The 11,130-nt window shown below is 42.4% G+C and overlaps 1 protein-coding gene across 1 annotated transcript in view; it reads left to right on the top strand.

Moving 5' to 3' along the window:
• The first annotated feature begins 526 nt into the window (after positions 1-526).
• The window catches only part of PIP5K1A (phosphatidylinositol-4-phosphate 5-kinase type 1 alpha), a 44,404-nt gene continuing 33,800 nt past the window's right edge, over positions 527-11,130 (top strand). Inside the window, exon 1 of the mRNA XM_045295679.1 lies at positions 527-956. Coding sequence (XP_045151614.1) covers positions 884-956 — 73 coding nt within the window. The 5' untranslated portion in view covers positions 527-883. The remainder of the gene's footprint in view (positions 957-11,130) is intronic.

Genomic DNA, 11,130 nt, shown 5'->3' with positions numbered 1-11,130 from the left:
AGTCCATAGTACTTTCACAAGGTTAGCTGTTCGAAACCCTCAGCCGCAGGCTGCACAGGAGAAAGATGAGAAGGATGAGACTTTCTACCCTGGTAAAGAGTTACAGTCTCGGGAACCCACGAGGCAGTTCTACTCCGTCTTCTGGAGTCGCTGCGAGCCGAGCAGCAATTGATTCAATGGCAGCAAAGAGTTTGCCGCCGAGGCTCCGTAGACTTACCAGAAGTTTGGAGCACGAAACGCAGTTCTTTCAAAGAACTGCATCTAAATGGACCCTCCCAGGCACCGTAGGGAGCGCAAAAGTCTCCCACTGTAGGATTCGCTGGGCGTGAGGGACCACGTCACGTGCCCAGTGTCCGCCTCCCGATTGGCTGTGCTCCTCTCCAGACGGCCTCCGTCCATTCAGTGGGACGGAGCGCGGAGCAGGTCGGCGCATGCGCGGTGCCCGGATTTCCCTGGGCTCCCGGAGTGGAGCCTTGGGGCTGGGCGACACGCCGGCTGTGGTCGGGCGGAGGGGAACGGGGCGTTCGCTGTCAGGCCTTCTCACGCCTCCTCACTCCTTTAGGCGGGGGGCGGCTCCAGCGCGGGGTCTGGGCCTCTGACTTGAGCCGGACTCCCTTGTGAAGGGCGAAAGCAGCCCCGCGGGAAGCGGTTAAAGTTGCGGAGGGGTTGCGAGATGGGCGTTCTCCCCCCCAGGCTGGCCTAATGGTGCGGCCCTGAACTGGTCCGGGAGCCGGCCCGACGTGTCGGCGAGAGAGGCCCCGGAGGGGGCGGGGAGGTGGCCCCCGGAACGCGGGTTCTGTGAAGAGACGTGAGGAAGATTCGATTCCGAGGAGACGAGCTCGCTTGAAAGGGAGCGAGGGCGCTGAGTTGGGGGGCTACCAAGATGGCGACGGCCTCCTCTGGGCCGTCGACGACCGCGTATTCGCTCGCGGATTCCTGCAACACCTCGTCCGCAGGTATGCAGGGCGGGGCATGGGAAGGGGACTAAGGACTGGGGGGGGGTGTCAAAGAGCAAGTCCCGGGAGGGCACCTGTAGCTGGAGGCGTCCGAGGGGTGCCGGCAAGGGGACAGAGAGCTAGCCTCTCCAGTCACAGGGGGTTCGGAGCGAGAGAAGGCTGGGTCCAGTGGAGAAAAGGGAAGCTGTCGGAGACGTTGGCTGCCTGGGAGGAGGAGACCGGGCAGAGAGCTCTGGAAGGGATGGAGATGGAAGATGGGGATAAGAAGAGAAACCCGGAGTCCTGAAACCTGTGTAGGGAGAGCGCCGAGCAGTAGGGAGGGAAGGGTGGGAGAGGCAGGTAGACGCCAAGTGGGTTGGGGGGTTAATTGGGTAAACAAAGTGGAAGAAAAGCACTGGGACCTACAGGTAGTGACGCATTAGGGGGCGCTTTCGGTGGCTGGGGAGCTGGGGAGTCGGGACTTTTGTTGTGGTTGGAGTTGTCGACCCCACTGGTTCCCCGCTCACGTGTCATTCCTTCTCAGCAACCCCTTACACAGACCGGCGCCCCCCCCCCATTTTCTCAAGACACCTGGCCTTTGGTGGCCCCACTCTCTAGACTGCCTAACTTTCAGAAGGAATGGGCATTGTGAAAAGAAGGCCGAGGAAGGTGGAAACTTGGGGTCCAAAGACTTAAGTGGGAGACGGTGACCTGGAGCCTGTCATTGCAGTGAGGATGAGGGAGTGATGCTGAGAATTGGGCCTTAGCAACATGGGGGTGGTGGTGGCTCTGAGTGCTGGAGGAGGGGGTGCCTGGGAGTTGCATAATAGGAAATGAACTGGTAACATGCTTAGGATGTATCAGGAAATTGGAACTTGGCAGTGGAGCCAAGACATAGAGAGAGCTCGGGGTGGTTAGAAACTGAGAAAGATTGAGGGAGGGCGGAGGAGCCCACAAGAAAAACAACAGACTGTGTGTAGGAGGGAAAAAAGGTGGTGGTGAGTTTGAGTCAGAAACTGTTCTGGAGGTTCCATCAGAAGTGCCTGGTGTCCCCAGTGACTGTTGCCTCCGCGATTGCCAGATGTTGGCTGTTTTAGTGATGTGGACATTTCCTTGGGCCCAGGATTGCAGCCGGGCCATTTTGAAATGGCCGAATAGAGGGTTCCACCTCTGGCATTCCTGCTCAGATGAGTGAATGCATAGTCACAGCTCCCTTCTTTATAAGCAGCAGTTTTATTTATGTACATCTATTTTTAGTGTCCTGCGAGGTGATTTTTGCCTTTCCTATAAAAGCATTAGAGGGCCAGAACAACTCATGTTGTGTTCTAAGTAAGCTTGAAGGATTAAGTGAAAAAGTGGCCTGTTTTTTTAATACAGTGACTACTTAATTTGAAACCTCCCCTCAGCCTCATTAAACCCAACCACCCCATTGTCATCGAGTTGATTCCAACTCATAGTGACTTTATATAGCATTTCCCAGGCTGTAAATCTTTATGGGGGCAAACAGCCTCATTTGCCTCCCTCTGAGTGGCTGGTAGATTTGAACTGCCAATCTTGCCCTGAGGTGTGCCCAAATCCTAACTTATGGTAAACCAGAAGATATGTAAGCAGACTTTTTTTTTGGGGGGGTGTCAAAGGAGTAAGTAACACAGTTGTTAATTCAATATTTTTTACATGAACAATTGAACAATTCAGTGAGGTTGATTATGTGAATCGTGTTACAAGTATCACTCATATCTTTTGCCAAATTTTCCATCACCATTAACAGATACTCCAAACCCAACCTATTGCTATCAAGTTAATTTTGACTCATTGCAATCCTGTAGAACTGCTCCCAAAGGTTTCTTAGGCTGTCAATCATTATGGAGCAGGCTTACTTCATCTTACTCCGTCTGAGCAGCTGGTGGTTTCAAACTGCTGACCTGGTAGATAGCAGCCCAACATAACCCACTGTTCAACCAGGGCTCCTTAACTGATACTTAGTGTATCCTAAACAATAATAATAGTGTATCCTAAACAATAATCCCTTCTCCCACTCCTAGTAACTACTAGTACACGTTGATTTCTATGCATTCAACTCTTCTAGATATTTTATGTGTAAGTGGGATCATACAATATTTGTCTTTTTTGTTACCAACTTCACTGGGCATAAGGAGCCCTTGTGGCACTGTTGGGTAAGCATTGGACTGCTAACTTCAAAGTCATCGGTTTAAATCAGGGGTCCTCAAACGTTTTAAACAGGGGGTCAGTTCACTGTCCCTCAGATCCGTTGGAGGGCCGGACTATAGTTTAAAAAAACAAACTATGAACAAATTCCTATGCACACTGCACATATCTTATTTTGAAGTAAAAAAACAAACGGGGCAAAAACACCCGGTGGGCCAGATAAATGTCCTTGGTGGGCTGCAGTTTGAGGACGCCAGCAGCTGCTCTGAGGGGGAAAGATGAGGGTTCCGCTCCCTTAAACATTTACAACCTCAGAAACCCTATATAGGGTTGCTATGAGTCAAAATTGACTCAATGCGGTGTGGGGTTTTTTTGCTTTGCACTCAGCATAATGTTTCCCAACTCAATTCATGTTGTAACAGGCATCTGGCCTGGCTTTTTGCATTAAATAACAAAAAATACTGTCATCGGGTTACTTCAGACTCGTTGTGACCCTGTGGGTTTCCAAGGCTATGAACCTTTACAGGAGCACAAAGCCTCATCTTTCTCCCTTGGAGCAGCTGGTGGGTTTAAACTAATGACCTTGGGGTTATAGGCCCAGTGTATAATATGCTATACCATCAGGGCTCTTCTGTTTATGGTTGAGTTACACTCTTTTGTATTAAGCAAGCTTAACTGTCAAACCAGAGTGGATCCAGGTAATATAGAATGGATGTTAGAAATTATGTTCATTTTAAGTAGTTCATATCTCCAAATTTGGCTCATTCTCGCTCATGGAGGTTTTGATCAGGTGAACAGACTTAAGAATAAAAAGGAAAATTATTTTTTGTTTTACTGATAAGTCTTTCACCTCATCTTCCCATACTTCAAATTCAGATAGTCCTAATATGTTTTTAAAGGGTTACTCTCGGATACTTTTATATTATATTATAGTCTTTTATGTTCTCTGTTAAATCTAGGGTTAGTTAATAGTTATGTATAAAATTTTTTTTTGGGTGTCGAAGGAATCAGGTTATCAGACATCAAAGAACAAAAAATCAAATCAATGTGAATGAGGGGGAGTGCAGATTGGGGACCCAAGACCCATCTGTAGGCAACTGGACATCCCCTTACAGAAGGGTCGAAGGGAGGAGACGAGCCAGTCTGTGCAGTGTAGAAAGAAAGAGAAAATAAAATTTTTTTCATACTGTTTTCACCAGAAAGTCAAGAGAGGTTTTAGTAGACTTTACAGCTCCTTGCTTCTATTTTCATATGTGAGACCAAAGTTTAAAATTGTCCAAATTAAAAATAAGTAATGTTTTTTGTTTTAAATAAGTAGTTTTAAGTTCCCTTTTCACCCTTTTTCTCTTACTCTTTGTTCCCTGCCTCATTGGTAAATAATTGAAACTGTTGGATTCCACTGTATTTAAAGAAAAATTCAGTTCCTAAATATATCTAAAGACATTTTGGGATAACTATGCAAGTACACAGTGTTGCCTTTTTTTCCTTTTTTTGCACATGTAACTGCAAGTTCACTTGGGCATTGGCTTAGTGAATTCAACAACATTTTTCCTTTCAAGGATATGTTTTCGAAAAGGACATGATGTTTGATCCTGATGCAGAAGAGTCTGTTAGACAAGCTTTTGTCTTTGATTGGAGGAGAGCCCGTCTCTGGGTGACATCAGGGAATTGGGAAGTTGGCAGGAATGAGATGGTTTGTGGTTGCTGAAATTATTAAATCCTAGAAGGCTAGCTTTGTATAAATTCAATGTGTGGATTTGTTTTAACCATCCTAAAACCAATTTATTAGATATTTAGCTGAACTCCACTTAAATTTTAGTAAAACTCTGAAATCCTAAAGGCAGGGTTCTCTTGCAGTGTTGAAAATAGATACACAATGTTAAGGTTCCAGTGACAGATTGCTGACATCCATTTTAGAGAATCCACTCCTAACCTTTGGGAATTCAAAATCTTTTGACATTCAAATTAGGAAGGAGAGGTTATTTAGAAGAGTTTTTCTCTGTCAATATCAACCCCTTGCCCTGTGGTCACTGTGAGTCAGAATTAACTCAGTGACTGTGAGCCTAGTTGTTTGACCCTTAAGGTTGGGCCGGTCTTTTAAATTGCCGGCACCTGAAATATAGAGGGTAGACCAATCATAAGCTCTAAGAGATGTTTAACATCCTTTTCTTTTACAGTAATTACCATGTCTGGTTTTGGGGTGGGTATGGGGGTCAGGCAACTATAAATGACGATCTGTTAAGCATCATGCGCTGCTGCTCACACCATGGTTGTTAATAAAAGGTGATGCAATTTGCCACCTAGTCTCAGCTTTTTGTGTGTGTAAAGATAATTTATTCCTTTCTTTCTTTTCTCCTTCATCTTCATCATTTGGACAATAACAACAGTTAATACTAAAATCAGCCCTGATGAGCTGCTGCTGACAGCGTGGCCATCTGTCACACGAGTGTGCAGAGAGCCTGTTTCACTATTAAACTTTCTATAGTTCATGGAGAGAGAGTTTGAAATTCAGCTACTGAGCCCTCCTCCTATTACTGTGAAGGAAATAAAGAGTGTCTGTTTTAGAGACTAGATTTGTAGTTCATGGAGGAGTTGAAGGAAAGTTAGAATGTTAAGGTGAACACTATTCCCCTGAAATAAGAGCTGTGTGATAAAATCACGTTTGACTCCCAAGGAAAAGAAAGCACTTGAAACCTTAGATGACCACAAGCTGCCATCTCCTTCTGCTTCAGATCAAAATGTCATAATTGTCACCTTTTACATAAACGATTGTATCATGAGCACAAATGATTTGGAGATAATTTTACAGTTTTTCTCCACCTTTTTTTTTTTTAACTGCTGAGGGAAACTCCAGGGGACATGGTGTGAATTATTTTTGCTTGAGACTTTTATCTTAGGGCCAGCATCATCAGTTTATTCAGATGCTTTGTACTTCCCAGCAGTGCCCCACAAGTAAATGATGCTGTGATCTGATAACTCCAAATGATAGGGGTTCTTGTCACTCGGTTTGCATGAGAAAATGAAATTTGTAACTAGAAGATAGATCAGAATATCATGGAGTTAGAATCTCATTTTAGGAGGAGACTTTGTTGTCTGCTCACTCCACAGAGAGGTTTGAAACTCTCCCTCTCCCTATCTCTTCTGTGATAGATTCTACTACCGCAAAACTATTTAAGGTTTAAAGTCAGATTTTTTTTTTTTTCATGAACTGTTTCTGCTGTGGCTGCTTAATAAGCACAGTGCCAGAGTACTTATGTACAACTAGCCTTTGTTTTGTTTTAATTGTGATTTGGGTGAAAGTTTATAGTAAAGATTGATTTTTCCATTTTACAATTAACTTATTTTGTTTTGTAATGTTGATTGCAATCCCCACAATGTAATAGCAATCTTCTTATTTTCTCCCCATGTTTACCTTTTTCATTTGACCATTCTTATCCTTTCTTGCCTTCTGAGCTTTATCCCTGGGCAAATACTGCCCTTTTGATCTCCTGTAGTTAATTGTTAAAGGAATGCATGCCTCCTTAGTGTTATTGTTCACCTTATAGGCTTGTCTATCTTTTGGCTAAAAGTTGAGTAGGGTATGGAGGCAGGTGAGTGGCAGGATGAGGTTGGTCCCAGGCTTGAAGGAAACCTGTAGGCCCTAATTTCAGGGCTTCCTCCAGTTTCTTATCAGAACAATAAGCCTGGTCTTTATTATTATTACTTTGAGTGGTCTACCTTTTTCTCCCATTCGAGGACCTCTGACTAATCTTATGAGGATCCAATTTTCTTTTATTTTTTCCTTTTCTTCTTTTTAATTTTATTATTATTTTAAAAAATCATTTTATTGGGGACTCGTACAATTCCTATCACAATCCATACATACACACATTGTGTCCAGCACATGTGTTGCCATCATCATTCTCAAAACATTTGCTTTCTACTTGAGCCCCTGGTGTCAGTTCCTTTTCCCCAGTTATCTTGATGTTTATTAGTGATGTGTGGTTAAAGTTAGCTTTGAAAATGAAAATAGTAACTTTTGTTTGTAAATTTCTCTGTGCTTTTCTGGGCTGATATAAAATTTAAGATACCTTTGCCCAAATATGTACTGCCTAATAAATATTACATATTTTATTAGCTTGCTTTTCCTTGATAATACAATGGAAACTATAACCTGTAATGTGAGTGACAACAATAACACTCGACCAGAGGTAGAACTGAGGAAAGGGTGGGTGATTATTTAGATGAGCACTTCACTTCCTAGAATTTTGGTGTATTTTTATTCAACATGAGGTAACGAGACCAGCATTGTGATGTCTCCTCTCCTTTTGCTGGCATCACTTCAGGAAAGGCTGATAGCCTCTACCTGATAGCCTGGGAGAGGGGATATTTGTTTTATGGGTTTCAAACCCAGCCACCATTCCGTTTTAGCGGCTTTGGGTGGGTGTTTCCCCATAGGAAACCCCTTTGGAGCACATTTCCCTTATTATTTCCCCCCCCCCCTCCCCGCCTTTTCCAACCAAAGAATGTTTCCATATATGTGGTGAGCATATCTTATCTGTTTGTTTAAGTGAAATTTTTCTATTAGCCATTCCATCTTTTAATACCTTTTTTCCAGTCATATTTTTTCTCCTTCCTGATAAATTCTGATCTTGTTTATTTGTAATAACTGCATATAATGTTAATTTATAAACATCTGCATCTTAGAAAGTCTTCTTGTTGGGATATGAAGAAGATTTTATCAAAAATGAGGGAGGGCAGATTCCTTCTAGGGAGTCAAATATTTCTCAAGATTTGACTTGGGTACTTAACTGAGCAATATGGAATAAACCCAGAAAACACTATTCCAGAGGATTAATGAGGTTGATGGGGTGGGTTCAATGAGAGATAGGCAGAAGCTCTGGGAATAGAATAGGCAATTTTTTTTAAAATTCTAGGATATATAAATATCTGGCTCCATGGGAGAAAGATGAGGTTTTCTTTTCTTTCTTTTTTTAAATAATTTTATTAGGGGCTCATACAACTCTTATCACAATCCATACACACATCAATTGTGTAAAGCGCATTTGTACATTCATTGCCCTCATTATTCTCAAAACATTTCCTCTCCACTTAAACCCCCAGCATTAGGTCCTCATTTTTCCCCTCCCTCACCGAGCTTTTCTACTACCATAAAACGTTACCAATCCGGGAACCCACAGAGGCAGTTCCATCCTGTCCTATGAGGGTTGTCACAAGTCAGAATTGACTTGATGGCAGTGAGTTTGATTTTTTTGAGTATATAAATACTGAGAGGAGTCCCTGGGTAGCACAAAGGGTGAAGTGCTTGACCAGCAGGAAGATTTGGTGATTCTAATCCACCTAGAATCCTTAGAAGATAGATCTGACAATCTTATCTTTAAAAGTTTACAGGCTTGATTGAGAGCTCTGTGCTGAATGAAGTTCTTTGCACACTTGGGGTCACCATGAGTCAAAACCAACTTGACGGTGACTAACACTAACAACAAATAGAGAGTAGTAGTTAGCTTTCTGGTATACAGAGCAGATAAACACACCTGGTAAACTTCCAGGCCCTCAAGGGGGACCTGATGGCCGGGAAGTAACTTGGCCATATCACTTTTTCCTTGAAGGGACTAATTGCCTGGAAGGGCACTTTTGGGGGGCAGTACTCATTATGTTACTCATTAAAGTTAAACTTTCCCTGCTTAAATCGGTATTTTCTAATTCAGCAGGATTTATTACTTTTTCAAGATAAATGGAGTCAGGTGTGGAAAGAGAATTGGGAGGTAGAACTCTGTCAAATTTCAAATGCCTCTTGACCATGTCCAGTTTATCTAGGAGACCCAAGTCTTGTAAAGAAGGACTTTGGCTGTTTTTTCTTCACTGTAACCACAGTTTTGATGCCAAGGCCTATTTGAAGCCTGGGAACCTTAACAGTATCACTAGAAGGCAGTGTTGAGATGTTTTAACTCTTTTGTTATCCAAATGAGGAAACTGGCCTGAGCGTGTGTGTTTATCACTCCTGGGGAAGAAGATGTGTGAGGGCTGTGTGCCATCCGGAGGAGTCCTGGTAAAGGTGTGGCTCATTCCTTGCTGCGTTGCTTTGGGTTGGCTCAGTAGATCTCAGGGCCTGTAGATTAAGGTGCCGTACCTTCAAGGTTTTTACAGGATGATCTTTGCCTTTCAAACTTTTTCTTAGAAGAACTTTGGGGAAAATCAACATATGCTAAGAAAAATTTAGCCTTTTTCTGATGTGGCTTGGGTTTCCTAATTGGCTCTGTTCAGCCCTTATTACTGATGGTAGTTTTTTTTTTTTTTTTTTAACCCTGTTAGAGTTGTGTGTTCCACAGTACTGATATTTCAGAGTAGTTTCATATGGAGAACATACTGTGCCTCCCACCTGCGGGGGTATACTTAGAATGGATTGCAGTATTCCAAATTAACTAGATGTGTCTGTTTCTCAATCTTATCAACCAAGACCCCCCTAAAAGTTAATTTGCTTCTAAGAAGACTGCTTATCACTTTGTGCTCTATGTAGAATTACTGGTACATTATGTAGTAATGTTTATAGGTCATGATTGAGCTGAGTATAGGGACTGCTGCTTCTATGACTTGTTCATGCAAAACAGTTGTCTGAGGAATGCACATCCGGTAAGCCTTAGCGTCCCCAAATTATATATGTACTTCAAACATTGAAGTCAGTCATACACTGCCTCTTAAGTTTCTCATCTGGTAGATGATGTCATCTCCTGCCAGAAGGAAATGCTTCTGCTCTGAAAGCACAGGGAGAGGCTCTGACATTAAGGCCAACTTGGTTTTGTTCCATGCACTAGGGAGAAACACTCTTACTTCAGAGCTATCCACTATCTGAAAATCTCTTTGTTCCAATGATCTCTTCTTCTAGAGTTCTTCTCCTTTTTCCTTCTGAAGTTTGCCTTTGTCACACTTCTCAGAACTATATTAATAATTTGTCATTTGCCATTTTCATCTGCCTTTCAACAGTGAATTTTAGTCTCCAGTGGCTTAGTACTAGCAGGCAAATTTATTCTCTCGCTGTAGCAGAGTCACAGTAGTGTTTTACCAAGTGGCAAGTACTTTTTCTTTCCCAAGACAATTCAGGTTGAGACCAAGGACTAAAATGAAGTATTGCCTTAAAACTGACACCAGGTTATTCAGAACAATTTTCTGTGGCACAGTGTGATGATTCAACTTTGACTTTGAACAAGTGTTGACTCGGTTGCTTTCCCTTTGGCCCTTGTCTTGACTGGCCTAGCTGTTCTGGGATTCTTTTAGTAATCTTAAAGGTTCCCCAGCTTATTTTCAGAATTTTAAGGCTAGGGCTTTTAGATTTTTTAATTCTTGACATTCAGAAGGTATGCTAAAATTAGATACTCCTGTTTTGTAGGAAGATACTGATTTTCAGAAGGATACGAAAGATACACTTGTACAGGAAGAGCCTCTTATAGGTATGAATATAGATTTGTTTCAAGTGATGTAGGCATCTCAGAGTGTAACGTGTAATTGAGGAAGAGGGTGTGGGTATATAGGAATCATGCTCATCTGTAGTTTGAAATTGTCAGCAGTATTCTAGGCATTTTCTTTCCAGCATGTCTCTATAGCAGCATCATGTGTCATGAGCTAGTGTTAACGTGGAGGAGGGGGCAGTGATGACTGTCTGTGTGGGGGCTGTTTAGTAGGTTTCTGGGAGAAATGCAAAAACAACAATAAAGTCATCCTGTGTTTTCATTTTCTTTTACTAATTTTTCTACATAATATATACATCGAAAATATTTGTTATAGAAACTTTGTTTAGATAAGGGAAATAGAAACTTACAAGTTACAAAAATCAACCTAATCCTATTATCTAGATTTAGTCATAAAATGTGATACAGAAAATGCTTTACAAAAAGTGACATGTGGGGGCTGGACAACAGTAAAGGGGGTGAGGGGAGTCGTCAGACACTGTAAGATATGACAAAATAATAATTTATAAATTATCAAAAAAATAATTTATAAATTATCAAGGGTTCATGAAAAGCGGGGGAGCAGG

Source organism: Echinops telfairi, unplaced genomic scaffold (assembly GCF_000313985.2).
Source record: "Echinops telfairi isolate 266 unplaced genomic scaffold, ASM31398v2 ScPeMD7_5805;HRSCAF=6673, whole genome shotgun sequence".
Taxonomy (NCBI): Eukaryota; Metazoa; Chordata; class Mammalia; order Afrosoricida; family Tenrecidae; genus Echinops; species Echinops telfairi.
Note: the sequence above shows the minus strand (reverse complement) of the source record. Positions and strands in the feature narration are given on the sequence as shown.